This window comes from Apis florea, unplaced genomic scaffold (genome assembly GCF_048593485.1).
Source record: "Apis florea isolate Af1SG1 unplaced genomic scaffold, ASM4859348v1 contig_3367_pilon, whole genome shotgun sequence".
Classification (NCBI taxonomy): domain Eukaryota; kingdom Metazoa; phylum Arthropoda; class Insecta; order Hymenoptera; family Apidae; genus Apis; species Apis florea.
Window position 1 is genome coordinate 3,515,132 of NW_028256746.1, and position 16,106 is coordinate 3,531,237.

At 29.8% G+C, this 16,106-nt stretch overlaps 3 protein-coding genes across 11 annotated transcripts in view; 2 read left to right on the forward strand and 1 right to left on the reverse strand.

Moving 5' to 3' along the window:
• Positions 1-415: 415 nt before the first annotated feature.
• On the reverse strand, positions 416-11,169 carry LOC100865625 (rho guanine nucleotide exchange factor 37). 3 transcript variants are annotated; one of them, XM_086911849.1, is made up of 9 exons: positions 10,552-11,169; positions 5,145-5,177; positions 4,897-5,015; positions 3,390-4,814; positions 3,155-3,304; positions 2,449-3,069; positions 2,204-2,386; positions 1,491-2,093; positions 416-1,427 (listed from the first exon to the last, which is right to left on the reverse strand). In XM_086911849.1, exons 3-9 carry the CDS (start codon positions 5,008-5,010, stop codon positions 1,239-1,241), a joined length of 3,285 nt encoding a protein of 1,094 aa, XP_086767975.1. In that variant the 5' UTR covers positions 5,011-5,015; positions 5,145-5,177; positions 10,552-11,169; the 3' UTR covers positions 416-1,238. The 3 variants fall into 3 exon arrangements, with proteins under 3 accessions (XP_086767975.1, XP_003695560.3, XP_086767976.1); XM_003695512.4 differs by lacking the exon at positions 10,552-11,169 and adding an exon at positions 5,405-5,626 and having other exon boundaries at positions 5,145-5,322; XM_086911850.1 differs by lacking the exon at positions 10,552-11,169 and adding an exon at positions 5,239-5,308.
• On the forward strand, positions 5,828-7,772 carry LOC100867290 (putative GTP-binding protein 6). Its single transcript, XM_012489235.3, has 2 exons — positions 5,828-7,247; positions 7,320-7,772. Exons 1-2 carry the CDS (start codon positions 6,237-6,239, stop codon positions 7,746-7,748), a joined length of 1,440 nt encoding a protein of 479 aa, XP_012344689.2. The 5' UTR covers positions 5,828-6,236; the 3' UTR covers positions 7,749-7,772.
• Positions 11,170-11,386: 217 nt separating the features above from the next.
• Positions 11,387-16,106, forward strand: part of PlexA (plexin A) — a 267,624-nt gene continuing 262,904 nt past the window's right edge. For 2 of the 7 annotated variants that reach the window (XM_031917682.2, XM_086911848.1), the window contains exons 1-2: positions 11,581-12,269; positions 13,082-14,012. The gene's annotated coding sequence lies outside the window, so the exon portion shown is untranslated. Of the gene's footprint in view, positions 12,270-12,294; positions 14,013-16,106 lie in introns of those variants that run through there. The other 5 variants (XM_086911844.1, XM_086911845.1, XM_086911846.1 and 2 more) reach the window with 5 other exon arrangements.

Sequence of the window (16,106 nt, forward strand, 5' to 3'; positions counted from 1 at the left end):
ATATTCAAAGGAATCATCACTAATAATTAAAATTCACTTTTATTTTTAAATTGTTATCCATTTCCTTCTACCTAGTTAACCCATTGTCCTTGATTATAAAAATTATCATGAGTCATCTCATGATTAGATTTTTTTTTTTTTATTAAAACTATCACTGATTTATACAGAACATTAGCATTATATAAATTTTACTACACAATTATCACATGTTAAAAAAAATAAAAAAAAAATATATCGTTTATTTTTATATATAAAAAAATTTATATTCTGCTTTTTCGATTCTTTTTATATCTTTAATTTATCGATAATTATTTATCTATCTAATTTTATATTTTATTTTTGAATTCTTTCTTTATATAAAAATATTCTAAATAATAAAATTATTTAGAATATAAATTGTAAAAAAATATAAATATTAATAATTAATAATAATTTTATTTTTAGTTTTATATTTTTATAACTTGATAAAGATATAGAACGATAAAGATAACATGTATTATTAGTATTAGATATATAACAGTGTATCTTCTTTGATATAAAATACAAAAATATCATTAAAATTATCATATATAAATTATATTATATAGAAGTTATATAAAATCAATTAAAAAATGTGTATAATGTATTTTTTTCAAACATATATAGTATACAAATATATATACAGTTTACTATATATAGATATATATATCTAAATAATAAAATATTTTAAAAATATTTAACGTGACACAGATTTTTTATGGTATCACAGAAGTAATATAATATCATTGTATAAATGAAATTGTAATACACATTTTTTAATTATAGTTTATATATATATATATATATATATATATATATATATTTATATATACAAATAAATACTGAAAAAGTACATTTAAGCGTAAAGCATGAAAGTATAAGTACTATAGATATACAATATTATAATATTTTTTCATGATTTTTGAAGATATAGTTGAGACATATTAATAACAAGTTAAAATAATATCTAATTTTTTGAATAATTCTTATTTAATAAATTAATTAAAACTTTAACAATAAAAAGCTATGTGTATTTTAAAAATATTAATATGAACAATTTAATATATATATAAATTATATATAATTATATTTAATATTATATATATATGTATATATATCTATAATTATAATATTTATATATAATTTTTATATATAATTAAATATATAAAATAATAATAATTTGTGAGTTTATAATTATTACTATTAGTTATTTATTACTATTACTCTGTAGGCGGTTCTCGTAAATAATTTTTAGGTACGTAACCTTTATTACCGTAACGATCCTCCATAAGCCACCATTCATCATTTCCTTTTTCATCATGAGGTCTAACAAGTCTCAATGCTTGTCCTTTAATGACAGACAATGTTCCAGGCATCTTTGTACAAAAATCATATTCTGCATAGTAGAACTGAAAAATATTATTATTTATTTTAAAAAGGAATTTTTATTATATAATATTAATTAATATTACCTCGTAACTTAAATTTTGATATTGTTGGACTTTAGGAATTTGTTCAATATTACCATAATAATGAATATCTTTATTCACTTCTTTATTAATATTAAGATCTAGCAATTCTTGCAAATGTGATTGGAATGTAGATTTGAGTTCTTTTTCAGGAGAGTCCATACAAATTAAATCAGGCATAGATGTATTACTACATTTATTTGAAGCTATAACTTCATTAACTTGTTTAACTTGTGATATATTTTGAAGTTGCAAACTTTTAGCAGGTAAAAATCCTTGAGCAACTCCATTATCTACAAACCATCTAGAATTATCACCCATAGGATCTTGTTTCTTAATAACTGCAACTAATGTGCCACGTGCTGCACCCATATCCAAAGATGAAGTGCTTGGTACATTTTCTGTAACAACATATAACTTATCATTAAAATATTTATTTTTTAATGAAATTCTTTGTCTTTCACTTTGTGGACACCAAGTGGATTGTGCTTCTTCTACACGTGGATTTGATCCAGCAAATGCAAAACGAGTTATTTGATTCCATAATAAATTATGATTAACTAGAAATGATTCCAAAATATCCTGAGATGTTAATTGAGTTGAAGTCTATAAAAATAAATAAATAATAATATAAATAATTTCTATATAGTTTTTATATATTTCTTTATATAATTATTTATTATATTTATATTTTTTCATCATTTTGTTTCAAATACCTCGCAGAGATTTAAATATCTTTTGGTAATTTTTCCACACAAAAGTTTTCTAGCATGTGCAAAAGCACTAATACAATTTATTAATATATTTGTTGCTGCATCAATTACAATTGGTAATTCTTCTCTTAATTGATGTGTTAAAGCTTCATAGTTACTTTTTGCTGTTGATAATTCATCTTGTGCCTATAAAAAATAAAATATTTTAATTATAATATTTAGAAAAGTAATTAAATATAATAATTTACAATTTTTGATTCTTTATATTTTTCACTCTTAGAGATAGCAGCATCATAATCCAATAATTTATCATGTGTCTTTGTTATTAAAACAGCAGGTCCTTCTAATAAAGTTGCTAAACAATTTACTGGTTCACTAACTCTATTTTTTAAACATATTTTTAAATCTTGAATAAATTGTGACCAAATTATAGATCTTATATCTCTAAGTTTCTTTGCTTCGATATTTACTGTTCCTTGATAATACTGAATTATAAAATCTGATATCATGTCTCCTGAAATAGCTTCATCACTTAAATATATAAGACAATTTTCAACATCTTTAGATAATTGCAGAGTACATTTTTCAACAGATCTAAATTGTCTCTCTAATTCTTCAAATTCTGGATCAATAGCAACATTTGTTAATCCTAAACTTGCAGATAATCGTGTACTCAATCTAGTAGACATTTTTGCTACAGAATGCATGTTAAGTTTAGCCATTTTTCTTATTAATGTGTTGTCATTATCTAAATATTTTGATACTAAATCTTTTCGACGTTTATACTCATTAATATGACTAGCAACAGCAGTCATAGTTTTCCATGCTTCCTCAACTGTATATTTATCAGGGTGGTTATCCTCAGTACACTAAAAAAAAATAAGTATTTAATTTTAAAGAAGTTTATAATACATTAATGATAATATACATATATAAATATTATCATCAACTAACCTTTACTAATTCATATAAAATAAGAGGATACTTTAATATTCTTTGTACTGGTTTTATAAGAATAGAACTCATATCAAAACAAGCTATTTGATATCGTAATGTTTCAATACCTTTATTGAATATTTTCATTATTTCTTCATTATTTTCATACTGAAATTATAAAATGATACATAAAAAAAATATATATATATATATATAAAAAATATATAAAAGAATATAAATAAAATATAATAACTTTTTTTAATAAACCTAGAGCAGCTTCATGATTTCCACAATATTTAACATAAACACCTTTTAGTTTCTCATTCATTTCTATAAAACAAGGGCCAATAGTTTGCAATTCTTCATCACATCCTTTCATTGCTTTTAATATCATATCTAACAATTCTTCTGCAACTTGAATAACATCATAAAGATTTCCAAATAAGGTAATCACGTCTATTCCCAAAGATTCAAGTTGATTTGGATTATGTAAGTTAAATGTCTCATATGTTAGCTTTAAGTCACGTACATATTCTTTTTCAGTAAGAACTAATTCTGATATAACATTTTGTCTTTGATCTGCCTTCTTTTGTTTAATTTCTAAATTATCATTACCAGCAATACTAATTTGCTGATTAATATCATTTGAAATGTCAATGTTTTCAATCGTATTTTTTTGTAAAGGAGTTCTACCCGGTGCAGGTACAGGTGGTGCTGGTCTATGCGGTTCTGAAAGTCTTTTTGATCTTTGTTTATCTGTTTTTTTAGAAATTCCTTCTTCATGTCGTATTATTACGAAATCTTCAAAAATATCTGTATTAACATCTGATGATTCTGTAGACAATGGACTTAAATAACTTCTTGGACATAAACCAATTTTACCAAAATGATCTTCAACATTAACCCAATCTGAATTTGCCATATTGATTACTTTAACAGTATCACCTTCAAAAATAGTTAAATCTCCATCCATTTGAGCTTTAAAAGTATACTCTACTCTTGCTTCAGTTCCTGGCATTAATTCATTATACTGTACTATATTTGTTTCTTGATTACACAAATTTTGTTCATTATTTGTTTCATTACAGTCTACTATAATGTTAACATAAGATATAGGAAAAATGCCATTTTGATTATCTTTTGTACCTTCTATCCATTCCGAATCTATATGTTTAATGAGGTGCACTACTTCTTCCGCTTCAAAACTAAGTTCATTTGGAAATTGAGAATTAAATGGATATAAAGTTATAGCATATGGTTTTACATCTACTGTATTTAAATTACTTGTATTTTTTAAACTTTTTGTTACGTTTGAAGAAATTGATTTGAATTCAGGAAATAAATCATAATAATTTGGTGCAGGTTCTTCAACAGATATACTTGTAGAAGGCATTTCAATGTTTCTATATATTCTTTCATTATAATTTATGGATGAAGAGTTATCTGCTGCAGAAGCTGTATCTAATTGATCTATGTTGTTATTTATATATGATATAAAATCTTCTGGAAACATTCCTGTTTTACCATCTTCTGTTGTTCCATAACACCAACCATCTTCAAGAATTTCTGTAACAGTGACTATTTTACCTTCTATTAAATCAAGTTCTCCTTCTAATTGAGCTTTTAAACTAGTTTTTATTCTAGCCTTTTTCCTTATAATCTTTTTCTCTAAAGTTTTCTAAAAGTAATAGTTTAATTATAGATTTTATTTATTTATTTTTATTTTATTTCTTATTTGTGTTCTTATATAATAGATATACCTTCAATAGTTTAGTATCAAGTTGCCATACATGTGTTAAAGGAAAAATACCCTTTTTAGTATCTATTTGGCCTAAATACCATCCAGATCCAACATTTTGTAATCCTATGATCATTTCTCCTATTCTCATATAAATATAATCAAAAATAAATAAAAGTAACTTTATTTTAAAGTAAATATATCAAATATATAATATATATATATATATATATATATATATATATATATATATATATATATATAAATTACCTTGAGAAAAACATAAATCTCCATCCTGTTGTCCTGGAAAAGCAGTAATTGATATAAATAAAGTTTCTGAGTCATGTAAAGGTGGAATTTCTACTTTATGTAAATGATTCGAAGGAAATTTTCCAGTTCTGCCTCGAGATTCTCCATAACACCAGTGTCTGTCTATAATACTGTATATCTATTCAATTTCACGGAAAAAATAATTTAATTATTTATTTATTTATTAATAGATTATAAATAAATGTTTATAAAAAAATTACCAAAAAATATTCTCCTTTATTTAAACTTAATTCTCCATCAATAGTTGTTAAAAAATCGGATAGAACTCTTGTTAATATTCCTGGTTCCATTTTTAAAAATTTTAATTAATTTTAATTAATTTTTAAAATTTATAATTTCTAATTTTAGAAAAATTGACACATTGTCAGTTTCGTGATAAGATCTTTAGTCACGTGGCAAAAACATCTGTTTGAATGTCGATTCTCAAGTTTAACTCGAGTATACGAATATACATTAATGTGAAATACTACTGAATTTTTTAAAATATAACAACACAAGATATAACGAGACATTATATATAAATATGTAATGTATAAAAATATTATTGTGTATTATATTATTTATTATAAAAAATATACAATATATTAAGTTTAATTAAAAAATGCCTAATACTTTTTTATTAAGAATAAATTTACATACAAATATTAAAATTTGTAATTATTTTGATGATGATTATTAATTATTATGAAATAATAATAATTTAAAATAATCTTTGATATTAATTCTCGAACATTTTGAGTGAAAGAAATTGTTAAGTAAGGTTAAATATCTTATTTTGCAATTGATATAACGTGAAGTATATTTATAAATTTATACACTTTATATTTAAATATCTAAAAATTAAAAGTATTTATGTAAATATATATAATATATATATATAATATCGAATTTTTTTTTTTAAATTATATTAGTCACTTTATCACATATACTGCTAAATTTTAGGTTATAAAATAACATTCTTTTTATATGTTATATTTAAATATATATATATCTATATATATAAAGAATTAGATGCTACATAATTATTAAATAATGCAATACTTGAAAAGACTTATAGTTTTAAATAAATTACAATATGTAAGAAATAAGAAAAAAGAATTATTGAATTATATTACTTATCAATATAGATACAAATTTGATAGAGTTATATTTGAAGAATATGATGAAACTGAAGAAGAAAAAAATACTTATTCAAAATTGGCTAAAGATTGTTTAGGATCAATTATTGGTGAAAATAGAGTATTTGTTATACAACCATATATAAAATGGGGTGTTAAAAAAAAAAGAAATACTACACCTCAATTGCAATTAGCAGAGGCAATAACACTTATTAATACTCTACCAAATTGGAGTGTTGTTGGTAAAAAGATAGTTCCATTACTTTCTTTACAAAAACATAAATTAGTTGGTTCAGGAACTCTTGAAACTTTGAAAAAAGATATTACAAATTGTCCAAATGTTACAGCTATATTCATTAGTACAAATTTATTGAAATTTGTACAAATTGCTGAATTACAAAACATTTTTCATTTACCAATTTATGATCGCTATAGTATAGTTATTCATATTTTTCGAGAACATGCAAAAAGTCCAGAAGCGAAATTGCAAGTAGCTATAGCTGAAATTCCATATGTAAGAAAGAAAATGATTGATTTAACTAATTATCTTATTGGTCAAGTAAAATTTGATGAAAAAACAAAAAATTTACTTCAAATCAGAGAAAAAAAATTAAGAAATGCACTAAAGAAATTGAAAGAACATAGACAAATGATAAAACGTCATAGATCTAGTTATGGTTTTCCAACTATTGCTATTGTTGGATATACAAATGCTGGTAAAACATCTTTGATAAAAGCATTAACAGAAGATGCTTCATTACAACCAGAGAACAAACTATTTGCCACTTTAGATACAACAGTACATCAAGGATTACTTCCAAATAGCTTGAAAGTATTATATATTGATACTATTGGCTTTATTCAGGATGTACCGGAAACTCTATTAGAGCCATTTCTAGTAACTTTAGAAGATGCTATAAGTGCAGTATGTACAATTTTATTTTTAATAATTACATTTTAATTTAAAAGTGTATAAAATAATTCTAATTTTTTACAGGATATTTTAATTCATGTGTTTGATATAAGTCATCCTGATGTCAAAGCTCAAATCCAGCATGTTCAAAAAACAATACAGTCTATAATAGATGAAAATAAAATAATAATTAATGTTGCTAATAAATGTGATACGGTTGAAAAAAATGAGATAGAAGATGTTTTACCAGAAGATGCGTTTACTGTTTCTGCTATCAAATTAAAAGGCATTGATTTATTACGATTAAAAATACAAGAAGAAATTATACATACTGCTAATTTAATACAAAAACGTATTAAAGTAGGAAATGGAAGTGTAGAAGCATCATGGTTATACAAAGAAACGACTGTTTTAAATGTTATACCTGATCCCAAAAATTCACAATATTTAATAATGGATGTATTTATGACAACACCTATATTTTATAAATTTAAACGAGTTTTTAATGTTTAAATAAATTTATTTGTATTTATTTTACTTCTATTATATCATTTTTTTTTATTTCATAATTTTATTCTACTTATTCTACTTATCTTTTTCATTCAACAATATAAAATACAAAATAGAATACATAAATAGATAAAAATCAATATTTGATCAACTAATCAAATAATATTATTGATAGTAAAGAATTATGTTAAATAATTTTTAAATTAATGTTTTACTTATTTAAAAAACATGAGAGGGAATTTACCTTAAAATTCTTCAGATTGAAACATCTTTTTTAAATCAATTTTTTTTCTTTTACGATAGCCATTTCGTACACGTGTGTCGCACGTGTTTCCCTATAGTCAGTATTTCTGAATACCAGATGTATAATATATAAGTTTCAACTATATTTATCTTCATTAAATGAATTAAAAATTTTATTATATATTCGTTTTTGACGAATTATAATTATTTTTATATAATATTCAATCAATAATTCTAATTAATAATGCAATTTCAATCGCATTCTTTTTAAATAGGTAACAGTTACAAATATGTTTTTATCATATGCAAATAAAAATTATTTGCAACTTACTACATATATCTAGATTTTCTTACTTTAGATTGTATCTAATAATATTTCTCGCTTGCTCTTTAATGATTCAACATATGCATCGTATTTAATCTTATAATTTTACAAATATATATTATTTCAAAATAAAAATTAAAAAATTTTGAAATAGAAATAATTTGAAATTTTAATTACAGATTCAAAATAAATATCACTCAAAAATAAAATCTTTGCATGAAATATTTTCTACGCGTAAATATATGTGCAAAATCGACCAAATTATATAAATATTCTAATATAAACTGATTTATAATGCGCATGAATTACAAAAAATATATATAATTTCATGTTATCGAAGAATAAAATTTAAGCATGGAAAATAATTTGTATGAAAACAAAAAAAATTCAATGAAATAAATGATAAATAAAATAAAAAGGTTCATTATATTATACATACAGCTTACTTTAATCAAATAAAGTTTGATATATATATAAAAATCTTATTTTTATTAAGATTATAAAGATTGTAGTTAAACAGGATTCAATTTTATAGATGAATAATAACAATAAAATAAACGTTTAAAATTTAAAGAACGATTATTTTTTTAATCAAAATTATTCGTGATAGTTTTAAAAATAACATTTATTAGAAATTAAGATTATTTATCTTATTTTTCTTGTCGAATACAAGTATGATCATTTGCCATAAGAAAGTTTGCGGTGAGAGTGTTGATGATACGATATATAAGTATAATTCATAGAACTAGTGATTCATGCATATATAGCCATAGAAAATCGTCTTGAAGAATTAATCGCGAATATTGTTACGAAAAATTTCGATGTGAATTCATTTTTCAGCAAAGGAATTAATGAAGGATTGATATCGCGATTATATGGTCCTTCCTTATGAAAAGGTTTTGATGTAACAGAAGAACTCGATCGACAATCAGTAAACGGGCCGTGATAATTAATTACGAGCGTGACGTCACTTTAACGTCGTTAATTTTCATTATCTCGATTGGAATTCGCTTGTAGTGCACCGTGTACCGCTTTCGGGCTTGCTAATTTCGCGCCTCGTCTCGGCCTCTCCGCGGAAAAGGCATTAATAATTCCGGCTGTCCTTGCAAAATTTGTCACCCACCGCGGCCAAGCCGCGGTAACGTTAACGTTGGTCACGCACACCAGACACTTCGCTATGCTATGCTTTCATGGATGCAAGGATCCCAGCAATGCACTTTGCATGTTGTCTGGATTATTAAAGCGAACCAAGTGAAACCTAATTATCGTGGTGCCACTCCTGGCACTGGCTCTAGCCGAACGACTAATTTCCACCGCTTTCCTACTGTTTACCGAGGTAACAAAGCAACAACTTTACATTCCCGCCGCTCCCAACCTGTGGGATGACTCTAATCTCTGTAATCTTCACATGTCTACGCGTCAGATGTATCATTATTTGTCATCATGCGCTTTTCGCTTTTTATATTTGCCAGAAACTATCAAGGATGAGATAATGAAATAATATTTAAAAATTGTAAATATAAAAATTGCTTTTTAATATCTTGAACGCAATTTTTTGAAGAACATAATTTTCATGGGAATATGATAAGTAAAAATATCAATGACGTATTATCATATTGTTCAAAGTATACTTATATAATAAAAATAAAAATTCTTTTATGCATTTTATTAAATTTCATCTTCTAATTAACAATGTATTGTATTTCTTTCATTCAACGTGTCATTTCGCCGTATTAACACTGTACGTTTATCTGATACTTCAACTACAAAGCTGTAGCTTAACTGGGCAACTGTAACCCAACAATTATACGAACGATTGACTAACGAATGTCGATCGGTGAGTGACTCGTATAATGCAATGATTGGCTGTCGCGCTGATTCGGTTGCTGTTACAGATTCAATTACGGCTCCCACGGCTTGATATTTTGCACCGCCGATTGAACAATCCGAAATCGACTGAATAGAACTTTGATCTCCAACCGTCGTTGGTCATGAAATCGAATTAAAGTTGACTATTCGCGTAAATAACAAAAACGGTATGTCACGATTCTTATGACATCTCTATTTAACATATTTTTCAAATATTATTTCGATAATATTTTTCTTTATTTATGTTGTTATGCAATGTTTTTATATATAATATTTTAACATTTTCTCATTCTTAATAAATCTTTCATCACATAATGTAAACGACGCGACGTGATACTCATGTGCTTAACAGTTCGTACATAACCTTACCTTAAGATTAAGTCGTTAAGTTCTATCGTGTGATGATTAATTAAGAGACTCGCACGACACCGTACCGGTTCGACGAGGCATATATTTCGTCTGTTGACAGGGCATTCTAGTGATCAAGCTTCCAGAATTAATTGCATCGTTAAAGTCGTCGAACAATGTTTCGCAATGAGAAATCAATGCTCAAGTGAAGCTTTTTATGTGACATTATCGATGTTTTCGAAATGGATATCAACCAAACGAATAACGAAACCGATAATTTTAAAGAAATAAAGAAAAATTTGAATGTTCAATCTCGTATAAGATATTCATATTGGCGTATATCTTCGTCAAATGATTCAACACTGATCTCTTTCCATATCTATCGATCATTACGATCAAATTTGTAAATATGATAAACTGTCGTTTATTTTGTAAGTTCAAAGTAACAAGTGAAAACAGACGAACATAGACCATTAGAGTATTTCATTCGTTTACCTAGTCACAACACAACTCAACGGGGCGAAAGTTAGACCCGTATAATCTAGATTTAGACCCTTCACTTTGCGGGTATATTTTTTTTTTTGTAAAAAAATTTATTATCTTTTATAATAAAAAATGTTTAAAGTTTTACTCATTACTCATTTATATATGTTTATTTATTTTAATTCCATGAAATTAAAAATATATTATATTTGTTTTAGAATATTAAAAACATTTTTCCAATTTTTATTACATAATAAAATTTTAATTATATTATTATTAGTATTTTTAATAATGATTAGTTTACAAATATTACTTAATATTCCTTTTTTTATAATGATATTTTAATCATAGTTTGTTAATGAATATTCGCTAGGTTGGCGCCCTTGGATGAAATTAGACGGGCCTGTCGACAAGCTCCAGCATTGGCTGTTTCGCGGGCGTGGGAGCTCTGCAGGGTTTAGTTAGTCTGCACGGGTAATAGAACTGCGCTGGGGGTGAGCGTAAGAACGAGGAACGGTTAGTATATCTTTGCGAAGGGTAGGAGCAATAGCCGGTTAGCGCAAGTGCGGCGGAGATATCGTGGCCTGGCGGAGCCCAGTCGAGTCCCGTGAGTCCGGGCAAGCACAGCTATTAAGGTAGTACGTGGTGGTGGTGTAGGCGTCGTCCGGGACTGAGATTTCGAGCCGCCATCAAGAAGTATCTCCATGGTGTGTCTGTGCATTTACGTGTAATCGTCAGTTCCGCGTGGTACGCATCAAAACCGGCTCGATTCGTGGTTGATTTTATTGTTTCAAAGAACTAAAAGAGCCTTATTCTGTTGTACCGCGTGTTATAAGAGTGTGTATGTGAGTGTGCGTGAGTCTGATAAAAAGAAAGGTTAGAAAGATGTAAAGAGTAAATGTAGAGAGATACAGGCGAGAGGGAATTGAAGGAAAGAGAGAATGAGAAAGAAAGAAAGATGGAATATAGTCGGTGCGTACTAGTATGAATCGAAAGAGCGGTTGTTCGACCGAACCCGGCGAGGAGGAGGCGAGAGCTGTCACTTCGATCGCCATTTTAGCGCCGAGGCGGTGAAGAACCACCGGGTATGCATGCCGGCAGTGGCGACGAAACGGGGCGCCCTAACACGATGGATGGTGGTGTTGTTCGTGGGCTGTGGCTCTTTTAGTGACTTTTCTCGCGAGTGTTTTTCTTATTGTGTTTTGGATCGAAGAGACGAATATGCAAAACGATAGAAAAGAGAAAAGGAAAAAGTGGTAAGCGCGCGTCGATTAGAATATGTTCAGTGTATCTCGTGTCGTGTAAACTGCATTTTATGTTTGTCCATCTCTGTCTCTGCTCCAACACTTGATTTGTGTTACTTTGTGATATATCATTCGTTTTAATTTCAATATATATGTAAAATTTTTCCTATTTCGTTGTTTGAGATACGCGTTAGAAGAAATGTCACATCAATGATTTATCAGTGAAATAATAATATTTCACTAACAGTTTTCGAAAGCTCTCAGATGTCTTGGTTATATCAGTGAAATTTCGAATTCATCGTGGCGTAATTTCAATGAAATCTCATTTTGATTAAATCAACAAGATCTCATGCACGCCGTGACAGTTAAGTGTCGAACGTGTATGCGCGTGGTTAATTCGAAATAGTGAGGAAGAAGAAAGGGTGCTGGTGAGAGTGAGACTTACAAGATGCATAGATGTGAATGTAACGAACAGAGAGGAAGAGAGAGAGAGATAACGAAAAGAGACGAATGAAGAGGAGCAGAGTGTAGGAAAAGAGAGAGAAAGAGAGGGAGAGAATTGGGTGGCACGAACGTAGTGAAAAAGTGAGATGGAAAGCGATGAAAGAGGAGGAAAGAGTGTATGCGTGTATGTGTGAAAGAGTGAAAGGGGTTAGAGAAAGAGATAAACGAAGGACGGCGCCATACTGGCTCTCCGGTTAGTTTTCGTGGCACGTTAGGCAATCTTTCTTTCTTTCTCACTCACATTCTTGATTCAGTTTACGAGTCGTCGATCGTTCGTTATATCGCATGGAAGCCTCTGATCGATCGCAAATGGTTTTTAGGTACGTACAACGATAGGCAGTCTTTGTGCCGGAACTGAGCAGACATCTCTCCCTTTCGGATCGACGGACCTGTTTTCCACTTCGTGACGGCGAAAGAAGAATCAGTGGTGGTGTCACGACGACGTTAGAACCACTTCGCTGGCCGCGTACATAAACCCGTGGAAGACGCAAGTACATACGGAGGAATCGAACAGGCGCGCACGATGATTCTGCGCGTCTGAGAATACCGAATACACAAGAGAGAGGGAGTAAGATAGGTAGATGGATAGATAGATAGGTAGATAGATAGATAGAAATAGATAGGACAGATAAAACGTGTGGAAAGAAATACACGACGTCAAGAATTTGCGTATATATTTGTGTTTATCGCGTTCGGTAGTGGATAAAGAAACGAGTGATAACTGGCAATCTACGAGAAAAAGTGGAAAAGAAATATATCTGATTGTGAGAGGAACACGAACGATGTTATTGTTTTATATTATGCGTTTCTTCGATCCCTGATGATCAGTGCTTGCTCTCAGTGTAATCGATTAACAGACTCTCGCGAGTGTCTATCGATTAAACCGTCGATAGAAGATCAGAAGTGATAAAATCTTTTTGAAAAAAAAGAAGAGAACTAGAAAAAAAGAAGGAGTGTAACGTGAAAAAAGAAAGTCATATAACAAAGAGGAAAATCCAGAGAAAATAAAAAAAAAAAAACAGAAGAGAATAGAAAATTGGTGACGATTGTGAGTGATTCGTGGTGCGTGGCGAGAAAGTGTGTGCTCTAAACGGAGCACGTTGGAGTAGAATATCGAGGACGGGGGGTCCAGAGCGACATTGGGGGGGCGTGTGAGACTGATTTTGCCCCCCCTACCCCCTGTCTATCGTCTAAAACTGTGACTTCATCGTCGTTAAGTCAATTTTTCGTCGACGTTACAACGCCGTTTAGGTGAGTCACATTCCACGAATTTTTTTTTTCTTTCGCACACGTATACGTATATCTACAATTTCGTTGTATCTTTTTTTTTTTTTTTCCTTTGCGCCTCATTGATATTTATTTCTTTTTTTATTCAAATGCAAATCATTCATATTTACGAAACGAAACGCGGCATTAAGAGATTGCGAAAGAAATGAATTCTCGGATCCGGGGGGAGGAATAGGTTTTTTGTCTTCTGAGGTCGGGTGAACATTATGATAACGTACAATGTCGCGTCGGAATTCATTGTACGCTTAGTAACAGGCTGCGTTCACTTCCTGGCCTGCTCTCTCGTTCGTGTGGAGTAACAAACAAACAGGCTCAAGTAGAGAATAGTTCTTCTTTAAGTGTTTTGTCTGTACCCCCCCCCCCCCCCCTATTCTCTTTGTTTTCGTTCATCCGCCCTCCGTCGTGTACCGGTCGACAATCCAGAGATCTTGCAGATTTTGTTCCTGGCTGGAAAAAAAAAAAAAATTCGACATTTATTCGCCACCGAAACACTATTGGCTCCAATTTCATTGTGTGTGGGTATACGTTGTACGTATCCATGGCATATGCTCGATCTTCGTCTCAAAGTCGTGAACAAGAATTCGTTGATTCTGTTAATTATATCGATCCTTCTTGAATAATATATTTATTTCTTTTTATTCTATATCTATTTTTTTTTTTTGATTTTATTTAAACATTCAAATAAATAATAATGAAATAATAACGAATTAAAAAATTTTCCTATTATTGCGAATAATATTCCATGATCGTGTATTCTCGTTGTAGTAGGAGAGAATTCTGTAAGATATGCTTAGTCACACACGGTTTAGCACAGGTATCGCGATTTTATAGCGCATGAACACGTATCATTACTTAAGGTGATCATTTTCAGCGTTCATAAGCTTTGCGAGAATTATGCGGTTAATTTAATGCGTGCACCGCGACTTTGGAGGAATCTTGAATTAAGCTCGTGTGCTCGTGAACCTAGTTAGTCGATTTTGGTTACCTGATTTATTTATATATGATATTCGTTTAACGTACGGTTCGATTCAATTATTCCTTCGTGTGAGGGAACGTTTTTTACTCTTCAGAGCCGATTGAATTTTTATTCAATCGTTTTTCCCTCTTCACCTCCCTCCTCCTTTTTCCCGTTTTTTAATGGAGGAAACGAAATTCAACGTTGAAACGAATATGGCAGAATTCATATTTTTGTTAACGCTGCAATTACTTTCAAAATGATTGACGTCAAATAGTATGCGCTGTTTGCGCGACCGCGTTCGTCGGATTACATATTTAGCGAATGTCTCGGCACTTTTTTCCTTTCTCTCTCTCTCTCTCTCTCTCTCTCTCTCTTTTTTTTATTTTCGTTCCTCCCCCTTCTACCTTCGATTTTTCCCCTTTCAAATATAATTGATTGACAGCGTGCAACGTTGAAATTCAATTACCGTTGATACAACGCTCGAGTACCAGTCGACTTTTGATCAATACTCGAACTACGACCGTTTTTCCTACCATGTTTCTCGCGAATGGACATACACGGGGTAAAAAACATACGCGGCGGGGGGTGTCGCCTCGTCGAAACGAAGCCTGGTTCGTTGGACCACCCTTTTGAGAGCGGTGAATTCGCTGTAATCATTTCTGGAAACGCTCTGGTCGATGTGTTCTTTTTTTCTTTTTTTCCTCTCTTCTTCTTCTTCTTCTTCCTCTTCCTCTTCCTCTTCCTTTTCCTCTTCTTCTTCTTCCTCCAGAGTCTGAAAGAAATTCGTAATTACACAGGTTCGTTAGCGGTTGCCCGGTATTTCGTTTTGAAGTTAATCGACGGTGAAAGAATTTCGCTTGGGATCACGATGAGCGGGGGCTTAAAATACGAGCAGCTTTCGTGGCTTTGACCATTAAAAGCCGTACTGCGATGCGGTTAACCTCAAAAAGTCTATAGTTGGGCCTTCCGTCGGCTACCCTGGGCAATTTCACTGGAGAATATGAGGAAGGATAGCGGAGGAACGAGGTCGGCCGCGCATAGGCTCCTCGTAGTCCTTTTTACTTTCTTTCGTTTCGCAGTTTCATCGAAAAGGTGTTGCG